General features: G+C 41.2%; 2 protein-coding genes across 3 annotated transcripts in view; one reads left to right on the forward strand and one right to left on the reverse strand.

Moving 5' to 3' along the window:
• Positions 1 to 12,659, forward strand: trub2 (TruB pseudouridine synthase family member 2). Of its 2 annotated transcripts, XM_003228948.4 has the most exons (8): positions 1 to 254; positions 4,756 to 4,887; positions 5,494 to 5,568; positions 6,830 to 6,891; positions 7,292 to 7,373; positions 7,702 to 7,774; positions 11,355 to 11,491; positions 11,619 to 12,659. In XM_003228948.4, exons 1-8 carry the CDS (start codon positions 149 to 151, stop codon positions 11,960 to 11,962), a joined length of 1,011 nt encoding a protein of 336 aa, XP_003228996.2. In that variant the 5' UTR covers positions 1 to 148; the 3' UTR covers positions 11,963 to 12,659. The 2 variants fall into 2 exon arrangements, with proteins under 2 accessions (XP_003228996.2, XP_008121049.2); XM_008122842.3 differs by lacking the exons at positions 11,355 to 11,491; positions 11,619 to 12,659 and adding an exon at positions 9,061 to 10,112 and having other exon boundaries at positions 31 to 254.
• swi5 (SWI5 homologous recombination repair protein) overlaps positions 12,057 to 13,754 on the reverse strand; it is a 17,514-nt gene continuing 15,816 nt past the window's right edge. The window contains exon 6 of the mRNA XM_062959443.1: positions 12,057 to 12,812. Coding sequence (XP_062815513.1) covers positions 12,751 to 12,812 — 62 coding nt within the window. The 3' untranslated portion in view covers positions 12,057 to 12,750. The remainder of the gene's footprint in view (positions 12,813 to 13,754) is intronic.

Genomic DNA, 13,754 nt, shown 5'->3' on the forward strand with positions numbered 1-13,754 from the left:
CCTGAGAGAAGCTGAGATTGGTTCCCTAACAGCGCTTGTTTCCGGGGGGACGCTCCTCGGCGACGGACTCAAAATGGCGGCGCCCATGTGGAAGCCAGATCTGCGGCGGCGGCCATAAGGAACTACGGAGAGCGGAGAGGACGGAGCCATGAGGCGGGCGTGGGCTGGCCTGCAGGGGCTCTTCGCGGTCTACAAGGCCCCCGGGGTCCACTGGATGATGGTCCGGGACGCCGTGGAGACCCGGCTGCTGAGAGGTGGGTGGAGCACCCCGGTTATGCTTCCCCCCAGGCCTTGAGTCCCTTCTTACGTTTCCCTGCTTCCGTTTGTTTATGTTTTTAATACTAACGATGTTAAATACTTTCCACATTGAACTGGATTATAGGGCAGTGTGGACTCCCATAACCCATATCAAAGCCGATCTTGAGCATTCTCTGCCTTGATATTCTGGGTTATATAACAACAACTCTTTATTGATTAGTCAATTCTGACCATATCAAAACATGTGAAGCATACAAAACGTACACACTTACCCATATATACAGTAAAACCATGTATAGATACAAAGCATCCCAGCCTACTAGCTTATAATAATAATAATAATAATAATGATAATAATAGGAAACAATAGACATTGACAAAATTACAATCTGCCAACTGCAAAAGGCCACCCTGCTGGGATCTGCGTGCATCATCCGAAAATACATCACACAGTCCTAGACACTTGGGAAGTGTTCGACTTGTGATTTTGTGATACGAAATCCAGCATATCTATCTTGTTTGCTGTGGCATACAATAAATTAATAATAATAATAATAATAATAATAATAATAATAATAATAATAATAATCACACAGTCCTAGACACTTGGGAAGTGTCCGACTTGTGATTTTGTGATACGAAATCCAGCATATCTATCTTGTTTGCTGTGGCATACAATAAATTAATAATAGTAATAATAATAATAATAATAATAATAATAATAATCACACAGTCCTAGACACTTGGGAAGTGTCCGACTTGTGATTTTGTGATACGAAATCCAGCATATCTATCTTGTTTGCTGTGGCATACAATAAATTAATAATAATAATAATAATAATAATAATAATAATAATAATAATCACACAGTCCTAGACACTTGGGAAGTGTCCGACTTGTGATTTTGTGATACGAAATCCAGCATATCTATCTTGTTTGCTGTGGCATACAATAAATTAATAATAGTAATAATAATAATAATAATAATAATAATAATCACACAGTCCTAGACACTTGGGAAGTGTCCGACTTGTGATTTTGTGATACGAAATCCAGCATATCTATCTTGTTTGCTGTGGCATACAATAAATGAATAATAATAATAATAATAATAATCACACAGTCCTAGACACTTGGGAAGTGTTCGACTTGTGATTTTGTGATATGAAATCCAGCATATCTGTCTTGTTTGCTGTGTCATAATAAAATAATAATAATATAATAACTTTATTCTTATACCCTGGCCCATCTCCCCAAAGGGACTCGGGGCGGCTTACATGGGGCCTTGCCCAGACACAATATAGAAACAAAAGCAAAACAATAAAACAAATTATTCAACAATAAAACAGCATCGATACAAACAGTCATAAAAAGTAGTTGTGCAATCTTCTATATATATATATACAGTAGAGTATCATTTATCCAACATAAACGGGCCAGCAGAACGTTGGATAAGCAAATATGTTGAATAATAAGGAGGAATTAAGGAAAAGCCTATTAAACATCAAATTAGGTTATGATTTTACAAAATAAGCACCAAAACATCATGTTATACAACAAATTTGACAGAAAAAGTAGTTCAATAGGCAGTAATGTTATGTTGTAATTACTGTATTTATGAATTTAGCACCAAAATATCACGATATATTGAAAACATTGACTACAAAAATGGCTTGGATAATCCAGAACCTTGGATAAGCAAGGCTTGGATACGTGAGACTCTACTGTAGAGTAATTACTACGTAGCATTACTGCGTATTGAACTACTTTTTCTGCCAAATTTGTTGTATAACATGATGTTTTGGTGCCTAATTTGTAAAATCATAACCTAATTTGATGTTTAACAGGCTTCTCCTTAATCTCTCCTTATTATCCAACATATTTGCTTATCCAATGTTCTGCCGGCCCATTTATGTTGGATAAGTGAGGCTCTATCTATATATATAAAAGGGTAATGGAATCACGGCACCGGACAAAACAACTAAACTAAATGCCCCACAACCTCGAAAATTGACAGCGCAACCTCTCATCCACGCCTCTACGTTCATACAACAAAAAGAAAAGAAAAAATAAGTCCTAGCCACAGCAACACGTGGCCGGGCACAGCTAGTTAGGGTTGTATACAGCTAGTTGTATATATAAGGTAAAGGTAAAGGTTTCCCCTGATGTTAAGTCCAGTCATGTCTGACTCTGGGGGTTGGTGCTCATCTCCATTTCTAGGCCGAAGAGCCGGCATTGTCCATAGACACCTCCAAGGTCATGTGGCCAATGTCATGACTGCATGGAGCGCTGTTACCTTCCCGCCAGAGCAGTACCTATTGATCTACTCACATTTGCATTTTTCTGAACTGCTAGATTGGCAGAAGCTGGGGCTAACAGCAGGCACTCATTCTGCTCCCGGGATTTGAACCTGGGACCTTTTGGTCTGCAAGTTCAGCAGCTCAGCGCTTTAACGCACTGTGCCACCAGGGGCCCCTGTATATATACACACACATATATACACACAATATAATTTACAATAATAATAATATAATATATTGTATATACAAATAATATTGTTAATATTATATTGTAATACAATATAATACTAATTACAGTAGAGTCTCACTTATCCAAGCTAAACGGGCCGGCAGAAGCTTGGATAAGTGAATACCTTGGATAATAAGGAGGGATTAAGGAAAAGCCTATTAAACATCAAATTAGGTTATGATTTTACAAATTAAGCACCAAAACATCATGTTATACCACAAATTTGACAGAAAAAGTAGTTGAATACACAGGAATGTTATGTTGTAATTACTGTATTTACAAATTTAGCACCAAAATATCACGATATATTGAAAACATAGACTACAAAATGCATTTGATAATCCAGAACCTTGGATAAGTGAGTCTTGGATAAGTGAGACTCTACTGTAATAATAATTTTATTTTTATACCCCACTACCATCTCCCCGAAGGGACTCGGGGCGGCTTACATGAAGCCAAGCCCAAAAAGTAACAGACATAGTAAAAACAAATCAAAATAAAACAAATCAATAAAACAGATCATTAAAACATGGATTGAATAAAAACACCAAAGACACATTAAAATGACTGTGCCATAAAGTGCATACATTGAGGAATGTATGCTGTCTGGATATGGGTGAACTACAACTCCCAGAGCAAAGGTCAAGCACCCCGAAAGCAGGGCTGTATGCACAGTTGGCCATGTTGAGGCTGTGTGTCAAGTTTGGTCCAGATCCAGACTGCCTACTTTGAACTGGGTTATCTGACAGTGTAGACACATATAATCCCGTTCAAAGCAGATCATCTGGATATAATCTGGTGCAAAGCAGATCATGTGGATTTATTATCTGATTTGATACCCTTCCACACTGCCCCTATCTCCCAGGAACGGGTGATGTGGACTGTCTGTTGCTAGGTGTTTTGTGATATCGCTGGGAAAGAAAGGGAGTAAAGTGATTTCTTTCAGTAGAAGTTCATCCCTGAGGATCATCTCCACTATCCTCATGATGCTCTGGGTTCAACTGGATCGTACGAGTCTCCACTGCCAGATAATACGGGAGAAGCAGATAATCTGGGATCAGATCCTCGGATACAGGGGCAGCATGGAAGGGGCCTAACATGAAACCAGTGGGCACATTTTACCACCTGTGGTGGTCATGCAACAAAGTAAACAGCTATTGGAAACAGATTCATGCACATCTAGAAAAGATATTAAATACAAATTTTAAAATGACACCACAAATGTACCTTTTGAACATGCCCGAAGAAGAATTGGAAAGGAAATATGGAAGAATTTTGTTTTACGTGACAGTGGCAGCTCGGGTAGTATATGCTAGATATTGGAAAACCTCAGAGGTCCCTCCCTTAACAGAACTGGAACAATATATTATAGAGTTGCTGATGATGGACAAAATAACAATGCACTTAAGAGGAGAACCTTTAGAGAACTTTGTTAAGGAATGGCAACCAATGATCCAACATTTCAATGTAAAATTAATCTAAAAATATACATAGAGGAAGCTAATAGACTGAAGGCAAGGAGGAAACGGATATAAATTTGGAACTTATATTATTATTATATATACTATACAAATAGAAGCCTGTGACCCCTTATTGTAAATATATTGTCTGAGAAATGATTATGAAAGACTAATAGATGAAAGTATTGCACTGTATGCAACAAACACTCGCAATGTATGTATATTTGAATGAATGAAAATAAATAAACATTATATATATATATATATAAAAGAAACCAGTGGGTGCATCTACACTAGGGAATTAATACAGTTTCATATCACTTTAACTGTCACAGTTCAGTGCTATGGAATTCTGGGAGTTGTCTCCTTGGAAGAGAAGGCCCAGTAGACAACCAGTTTTGTGTGGCTTTCGGTTGTGTGATTTCATTCCAAGGAGAAATTAAAAGTGTGTGTTGTTTCGCAAGGTCAGGCGGAACAGGTTGAAATTCTTTTTTAATTTCCTATGTAGATTTGAATGCTTTACAGCGGCCTCCCCCACGGAAGGAGGTCCGATTTCTGCCCACCAGCACAGAAGGAAAGGACGGAGATGAGTTGACCATGACAGTTGCATCAGTCCCGGTGTTAGCTAACCATCCATTAGGTAAGTCAAGAAGAGGGGACTGCAATAGATAGGATGATGGCAGGATCGGAATGTTATTTCTGGGGGCGGGCTGTGGCGCAGCTGGCTAGTAACCAGCTGCTATAAATCACTACTGACCGAGAGGTCATGAGTTCGAAGCCCGGGTCGGGTTAAGCCTCGGACCATTAATAGCCCCGGCTTGCTGTTGACCTATGCAGCCCCGAAAGACAGTTGCATCTGTCAATTAGGGAAATTTAGGGACGCTTTATGCGGGAGGCTAATTTACAACACCATAAAACTGCCAGCAAAACACGAGGAAAGGAATGAGGAAGTACAGCCACTACTGGACGGTGAAGCAACAGCTCCCCCTGTGGCCGAAATCGTGAAGCTGGAAAAATGTTAAAAATGCCTCTGAGTCTGTCTAATGTATGTTGTTTGTCTGTTGGCATTGAATGTTTGCCATATATGTGTTCATTGTAATCCGCCCTGAGTGAGAAAGAAGGGCGGAATATAAATACTGTAAATAAATAAATAAATAAATTTCTGGCGCCGGTCCCAGTTTTCAATTAAAGAAGTTAGGAGCTCCTCTCCTTCCTTAATCGAGGCATTCCTTTTTCTTCTGTGCAGTTTCTGGACCAGCGTTCACCCGTCTAAAAGTTGGGGCAGGTCATCGCCTGGACATTAAATCATCTGGCGTATTTGGTAAGTAAAATGGCCTCATCTTTTAACTACATTAGTTTCAGCAACAAGTAGCTTCAGTAATGTCTTACTAAGTGTTGGTCCTTTTGGTGTGTATTTATAGTTGAACATTAGGAAGAACTTCCTCACAGTGAGGGCTGTTCGGTAGTGGAACTCTCTCCCCCGGACTGTGGTGGAGGCTCCTTCTTTGGAGGTTTTTAAGCAGAGGCTGGATGGCCATCTGTCGGGGGTGCTTTGAATGCGATTTCCTGCTTCTTGGCAGAGGGTTGGACTGGATGGCCCATGAGGTCTCTTCCAACTCTACTATTCTATGATTCTATGGAATCACTGGATTGCTGTGATTTTTTTGGGCTGTATGGCCATGTTCCGGTAGCATTCTCTCCTAATGTTTCACCTGCATCTGGCAATCTACGAATTAGTCTCCTGTTTTTAACACTGTATCCTGCTTGTTGATTTTAATGATGTTTTTTATTGATGTTGATGTTTTTTACTGGGATAATTGTTTTATTGCTTTGTTACTGTTATCTGTTTGTTTTATCGGGCCTGGCCCCATGAAGGGGCCGGGCTGTGGCGCAGCTAGCTAGTAACCAGCTGCTATAAATCACTACTGACCGAGAGGTCATGAGTTCGAAGCCCGGGTCGGGTTAAGCCTCCGACCAGGCTTGCTGTTGACCTAGCAGCCCCGAAAGACAGTTGAATCTGTCAATTAGGGAAATTTAGGGACGCTTTATGCGGGGAGGCTAATTTAACTAATCTACAACACCATAAAACTGCTCACGAGGAAAAGAAGAGGAAGAACAGCCACCAATGGACGGTGAAGCAACAGCTCCCCCTGTGGCCGGAAATCGTGAAGCTGGAAGATGTTAAAAAAAAATGCCTCTGTGTCTGTCTAAAACTGAATGTTGTTTGTCTATTGGCATTGAATGTTTGCCATATATGTGTTCATTGTAATCCGCCCTGAGTCCCCTTCGGGGTGAGAAGAGCGGAATATAAATACTGTAAATAAATAAATAAATAAATGTAAGCCGCCCCGAGTCCCTTCGGGGAGATGGGGCGGGGTATAAAAATAAAGTTATTATTATAAAGTTATTATTATGTGGATTCAGATAATACAGTTCAAAGCAGATATTGTGGATTATCTGTCTTGATATTCTTGGCTATATGGCTGTGTGGAAATGTCCTTTATTGTCTCCCTTTGTGTTGCAGTTGTGTGTGTTCAGGGCCATTTTGCTGATGCTTTTCTCTGAACCTTTCTATCTTTCAGTGCTTGGACTGGGTCATGGCAATAAGCTGCTCCATGATCTGTACAATGCCCATCTCAGCCGGGTAAAGTATCATCCCTTCTATCTACCGTAGTGATATGAATGCTGATCTGCAATGTCCCTTTGCTCAAGAATGAGGAGACTGGACACTTGCACTTTTACAGAATCTGAAGAGTTTCGTTAAAACACTTTGCTTGTGTCCTAGTCTCGGGAGCAGCAGAAAGCAAGCTTGTTTCATTTTCTACATTGGCATGAGACTACGAGACAAAATTCTATAATTTTTCCTTATTTTTCTAGCAAGAAAAAAAGATTTTGGGGAGGATTTTTTTTAAAAAAAGCACATATACCATATTTCCATTTTTTCCAGTGCCTTTACATAATGCAGAGTCCTGCTGAATTTTTAGTGAAGGTTTTTTTTTTTCATTTTCAATGCATGCTTATTTTTCTTTTTTTTTTCCTGAAAGACGTACACTGTTCGCGGCTTGTTCGGCAAAGCCACTGACGACTTCTCCGATGAAGGCAAACTGATTGAGAAGACAACATTTGGTGAGTAAAGCTTGATAACCATTTATTTTATTGTCTGTAGCTGACGCATAGCAACTAGATCACCTTTATGGGCCACACAACTCCCACCCTGACTTAATCCTGCTATCTGTCCATGATCCCTAGTACAACGTCTGCTTAACCTGTGGGTTGGATGTCATTTGTTAGGTTGTTAGTGTCCAATGGTGAAATGGGAATGCTGGCAGTCCAAACCCTGGAATGCTGGCAGTTCAAACATGGGTTCCGATTCCTTTTTATTTGTTTGGTAAGTCTAGGTTGGATCAACTAGTTCTCTGTCTCCTAATATTATTTCTCCTCTCCTTGTCTGTAGATCACATCACCAGGGAGAAGCTGGAACGGATTCTCTCTGTTATCCAGGGGTCCCATCACAAGGCTTTGCTGCAGTAAGTATTCAGTCCGAGAATCTATAGCTCAATGGTTGATTTAACTTGCTGTGCATCAGTCCCTTGTTGGATTCCTGGCATCTCCAGCTAAACAAATCAAGGGCAGGCTCTTCTACGACTCATACTTTGCGCCTGGTTGGAGGAATGGTGTTTAGATGTTGCTGCATGCCTTCAGGTTGCAATCCTACCATAAGGTTTTTCTTGGCAGAGCAGCTTTGCCACTACCTTCCAGAAAAATAAGCATAATTCTGATCTTAAACCTAGGTGCTAATCCAGCAAAGAACTAGTAAATTCAAGCCACACAGTGTTCCGGTGCCTTTTTTTACTAGTGTTTTTTGTTGCTGTTAAGTGTCACCAAGTTGAAGTCACTTTTATGGATGCTGTAGTCTATACCGGTTGTTAGGAATTGTGGGAGTTGAAGTCCAAAAGATCTGGAGGGAGGGCCGAAGTTGTCCCATGACTGGGTTATATCGTGGGTTTCCATCTCCGGTGGCGAAGTGTGTTAAAGCGCTGAGCTGCTGAACTTGCAGACTGAAAGGTCCCAGGTTCAAACCCCGGGAGCAGTGTGAGCAATAATAATAATAATAATAATAATACTTTATTTATACCCCGCCACCATCTCCCCAACGGGGACTCGGGGCGGCTTACATGGGGCCATGCCCAGGACAATACAATATAGCAAAATATAAAAAACAACATATCAAAATACAATTAAACAATACAATAGATAATAATGTGCAGTACAACACAAAGTCAAGAAAGCAATATAACAAGGGCGGGCCGCATGAACACTAAGTTAAAACTCGGGGTGAGAAAGGGATAAGAATAAAAACCTTGGGGGACAGGGATATCAGATAGTGAAACAGTCTAGAGGATAAATGTTGGGGGGAGTAACCAGGAACAGTTACTCTCCGAAAGCAACCGCTGTTAGCTCCAGCTTCTGCCAACCTAGCAGTTCGAAAACATGCCAATGTGAGTAGCAGGCACTTCATGCAGTCATGCCAATGGCCACATGACCTTGGAGGTGTCTACGGACAATGCCGGCTCTTCGGCATAGAAATGGAGATGAGCACCAACCCCCAGAGTCAGACATGACTGGACTTAACGTCAGGGGAAACCTTTATCTTTACCATCTCCCTTCAGAGCCCTCTGCCGCTTTGTTGGGCGATGCGAGGGCCATCGGTGGTCTCTGGAGGGGAGCAGGAGGGGAGGGGAGGGGAGGGGCAGTCGGCCAGGCACCCTGCTGTCTCGTTCCTCCTCACCCTTCTCTTTCCTCCTCTCCCCAGGCCACATCCGCCCCTCTCGACCCTCCATCTGCGCCACTACAGTCCTCCGCCAAAGCGCCCGGAGCCTGAGAGCAATGAGCCACTGGGCTTCCTCAAGGGTCCTGCTGGCCCCCGGACGTGGAGCGTGAAGCGGTCCATGGGCAGTGATCACCAGCAGCCGCTGTGGCGAGTGGCACTGCTGAGCCTGACCCTGGCGGGCATTTTATTATGGTGCGTCCTGCGCCCCGAGACGGAGGTCGACCAGCTCCTGCAGGCTGCGATGAAAGGGGACGCCGCAGAACGGGAACCCCAGTCCCCGTTATCTGAACAAAAGAGACCTTGACGAGAGAGAGTGGGGCAGGAACCCCACAGCAGGACTAGGCAAGAGGGACAGAGACTCTGGCTTCCCCTTGACTTGAGTAAATAGAGACTCTTGGGTGGGTTGGATGGGGAGAAAGGGGCACAAAGAAGACCTTCAATGAAGCAAGCAAAAAACATGGATCTCCATAGGGTTGCTTGTGCTACTGGAATAAGGTCTTTCTTATTCTTATACTGAGCTCGCCAGTGGATAAAATGTAGTGCTGTAAGCATGCTTGCTTTGGCAAAAGAAAAAGAAAAAGGATGCCTGTCTCAAATACTGTGTGAAGCAAAGTTGCCTATACAAATATATGAGCAAGAGATGAAGCTCAAATAATTGGCAACTGCGTGATCTATAATACTTAATATAATGGCATTGATTTAAGGGTGGGCATAATATGCCCCCCCACAATCACTAAAAATGGAAATAGGGGAAAAGAAATAGATTATATTTTGCAGATGCGGGATTGTGGCAGAGGATTTCTTGCTCCATATTATTCTATGGAAGCCAATGTGAGCACTGTGGCTTCCAGCTGTTACCCACCAGTGGCTTAGAGCATGATTTGACTTCATTTCAAAGCATTTTGAAAACTACACCAGTGGACATTGGTGCAGAAAGCAGTCTTTCAAAGAACAATTCTTTTTCTTCTTAACCTTCTTCCTAGCCCAGGAAGTTTTCTGTTTTCTCTTCAATAAATTTTCTTCTTCAGTACCAACTCTGCCTTTTGGTTTTCAGCTTCTTCTCCAGAACCACGAGCACTGGAAACCTCTTGTCTCCTTAGGAAAATAGCCAGAAGTTCAAATGCTTTATCTAGTCCATCTAACACAATTAGTTGTAGTACAGCAGCCACGACAACCATAGAAGTGTGTGTGTGAGAAGAGAGAGAGAGAGATCAGTATAATCTATATATATAAAAGGGTAATGGAATCACGGCACCGGACAAAACAACTAAACTAAACACCCCACAACCTCGACAATTGACAGCACAACCTCTCATGCACACCTCTATGTTCATACAAGAAAAAGAAAAGAAAAATTTAAGTCCTAGCCACAGCAACGCATGGCCGGGCACAGCTAGTCTACTATAAAACATAACCATATGTATTATATTTTATATTGTACGCCGCCCTGAGTCCCTTCGGGTGAGAAGGGCGGGATATAAATGTTGGAAATAAATAAATATAGGGATATGTAACAGCTTTCTAGGGTTTCAAACAAGCATTTCCTAGTCCTTCCTGGAGCTTCTGCAGGCAAAGTCTGTTTTCTACCATTGAACAACTGACCTCATAACTCAGGGAGCCGCCTTTTCCAAAGTCAAGTTTTTGGTTTACCTCCCCCAGTATTGTTTACACAGACTGGTTTAACCAAGCATCTTTCTGAAAAAGCTTGAAGGTTCCTGAAGTGAAGCCTGCACTCTCTTGGTTATGACAATTTTCAGAGAATGACTTCCAATCACAATTGGCCACATTTTTAAAATTACAGTAGAGTCTCACTTATCCAAGCTAAACGGGCCAGCAGAACCTTGGATAAGCGAATATCTTGGATATTGGATTAAGGAAAAGCCTATTAAACATCAAATTAGGTTATGATTTTACAAATTAAGCACCAAAACATCATGTTATACAACAAATTTGACAGAAAACATAGTTCAATACGCAGTAATGTTATGTTGTAATTACTGTATTTACGAATTTAGCACCAAAATATATGATATATTGAAAACACTGACTACAAAAATGGCTTGGATAATCCAGAAGCTTGGATAAGCGAGGCTTGGATAAGTGAGACTCTACTGTATGTTTGCTCACCAAATAGTCAGCGTTATGAATAATTAGATCTGTTTTGAGTGGACAAAATGTCCGATGTGAACTAGTTGGACATCACAACCTACAGTATCAACAACGTGGAATTTCTAACGCTCTTCTCCGTCCCATTCTTTACTCTCGTGTTCTTCCAGATATGCTAACCTTGACTTGAAAACACAAGAGGCCTATGAGTTGGCGGTGAGAGGACTGATTCGCCCCATGGACAAAAGCCCGCCTTTGATCACAGCAGTCCGGTGTCTCCAGTTTGCGCCTCCTGAATTCCAACTGGGTATGGGCACTTGGAAAAGAACAATACCCCAAAGAAGAGGCTTAATATAATGTTTTGGAAATTAGTGGCAGGACGTACTTCCTTTGCACCACCTACTATCTTTTTTTATCCTCTCTCTCCTCTGTAGAAATTCACTGTTTGCATGAGACGCAACAATATCTCCGAAAGATAGTTCATGAAATTGGGCTGGAGCTGAAGTCCTCTGCCGTGTGCACGCAGGTCAGAAGGGTCCGCGACGGTGTCTTCACGTTGGAGGATGCTCTTTTGAGGACACAGTGGTGCCTGCCCAACATCCAGAAGGCAATTGTGAAGTCCGGGCTCAGGGTTGAGGAGCTCCACAAGAGCCTGGCTCACCAGGAGGAGCCCTGGACCGACGAGGAGGGAGATGGAAAGACTGACGGAGAAGCTGATGGAGGACCAGGGCAAAACAAGGGAGGAAACACCTTGTGGGAAGGTGCAGCGATAAGATGAAGGACATTCTTAACAATGGGCATAATCTCTGGGACATGCCCTTTTCAAATCCCTAAGTGTTGACTTTAGGCCAATAAGATCAGAAGACCCAAGCTCAAGAAAGCAGTACAATGTTTTAATATTTATTTCCAAACAAATTATCAAGTGATTATCTCTGAACAATCACCTTCTCAAAGAATAACAACATCTGTCATAGTTTAGACCCAAATTCTGCCAACTAGTAAGATGAGAAATCCTCATTCCAAGATACTGAAAAAGTCACGGACATGAGCTAAGTCTGAATTATGAGGATTGTCCAACCATATGAATTGAAAACAGGTCATTTTTTTCAGGGAAGAAAGCCAGAAGAGGCTCAACCTCTTATAGGATGTTACCTTCTATTATCCCAGCTCCAGGGGATGTTGAACTACAACTTCTTCATTACTGGCTATACTTTCTAGGGCTAATGGGAGTTGTCCATCAGATGGACAGCCACACATTCTATGTTCATAATTTAGAACTGATGGGATATTATACTCCCCTTCACCAAACATTACATGGTTAGTTCAACTTTCAGAAACAAGGGGGGGGGGGGCAATTCAACACAACCACTTACAATTCTCCATGGTTTGGAGAACACCCTATATGCACCAATGCTTAGTTGTTAGCCAGGTCAACTTCTCCCATCTATTAACATTAAAGAAATGTAAAATGTTAAGCCATTGTTTCATCTCTATTTTTCTGAACACCTGAACTTACAGTAGTTTCCACCATGTTGGTCAGCAGTTGTCATTGTTCTTGTATTCCTTCTAGTCATTAAGGTCCAGGTCAAATGCAGGGTACAACTCTTTTGTGGTGACCCCTCTGATCACTGCTAGAAGAGGCAGAAAAAAAAACATAATCAAATACTGTACTAAGAAGTTTGTGCCTACCAACTTACAGCTGGCACCCATCTATTTTTGGTTACTTACATAACCAAAAGGGCCACTTCACCTAGCAACAGTCGAACAAACATAAATATTTTGACTTTTATATATTGAGAATAATAATATAATAATAAAACTTTATTTATATCCCGCCACCATCTCCCCACGGGGACTCGGGGCAGCTTACATGGGGCAGTGGCCCAAACAACATAAGAACAAAATATAAGCAACACAATACAATCACAATATAAAAAGATAAAACAATAATACAATATATCAATATAAACAACAATACAAGATAAAATTTCATTTAAAACACATAAATGGAAAGACCGTAATAAAAACAGGATAAATTATTAGAAGAGAAGATGATTATGGAGCACCATCTGGATCAGGGGTCCCCAAACTTTTTAAGCAGAGGGCCAGTCCACAATACTTAAGACTGTTGAGGGGCCGAATTATCATTTGAAAAAAAATACAAACAAATTCCTATGCATACTGCACACATGTCTTATTTGTAGTGCAACAACAACAACAACGAAAGAACAATACAATATTTAAAAATGAAAATTTTAACCAACATAAACCTATTAGGATTTCAATGAAAGTGTGGGCCTGCTACTGGCCAATGAGATAGTCAAGTTAATTAGGATTGTTGTTGTTGTTGTTGTTGTTGTGTGCCTTCAAGTCATGTCAGATTTTGGCCGAGCCTAAAATTAATTATTTATTTACTGCATTTATTTACTACATTTATATCCCACCCTTCTCACCCCAATGGGGACTCAGAGCAGCTGTATGTACATACAATATATTATATTATTAGCATAACACAATATTAGCATTATATATTACTATATTGAACTATACCACTATACTATTATATAATA

This window comes from Anolis carolinensis, unplaced genomic scaffold (genome assembly GCF_035594765.1).
Source record: "Anolis carolinensis isolate JA03-04 unplaced genomic scaffold, rAnoCar3.1.pri scaffold_7, whole genome shotgun sequence".
NCBI lineage: Eukaryota > Metazoa > Chordata > Lepidosauria > Squamata > Dactyloidae > Anolis > Anolis carolinensis.

Excerpts from the sequence above, each read along its gene's own strand:
- trub2 (XM_003228948.4), top strand. The coding sequence starts at position 149 with ATGAGGCGGGCGTGGGCTGGCCTGCAGGGGCTCTTCGCGGTCTACAAG. Across the intron at positions 6,892-7,291 it reads ACAATGCCCATCTCAGCCGG|ACGTACACTGTTCGCGGCTT; the intron begins GTAAAGTATCAT and ends TTTTCCTGAAAG. Across the intron at positions 11,492-11,618 it reads GCCTCCTGAATTCCAACTGG|AAATTCACTGTTTGCATGAG; the intron begins GTATGGGCACTT and ends TCTCCTCTGTAG.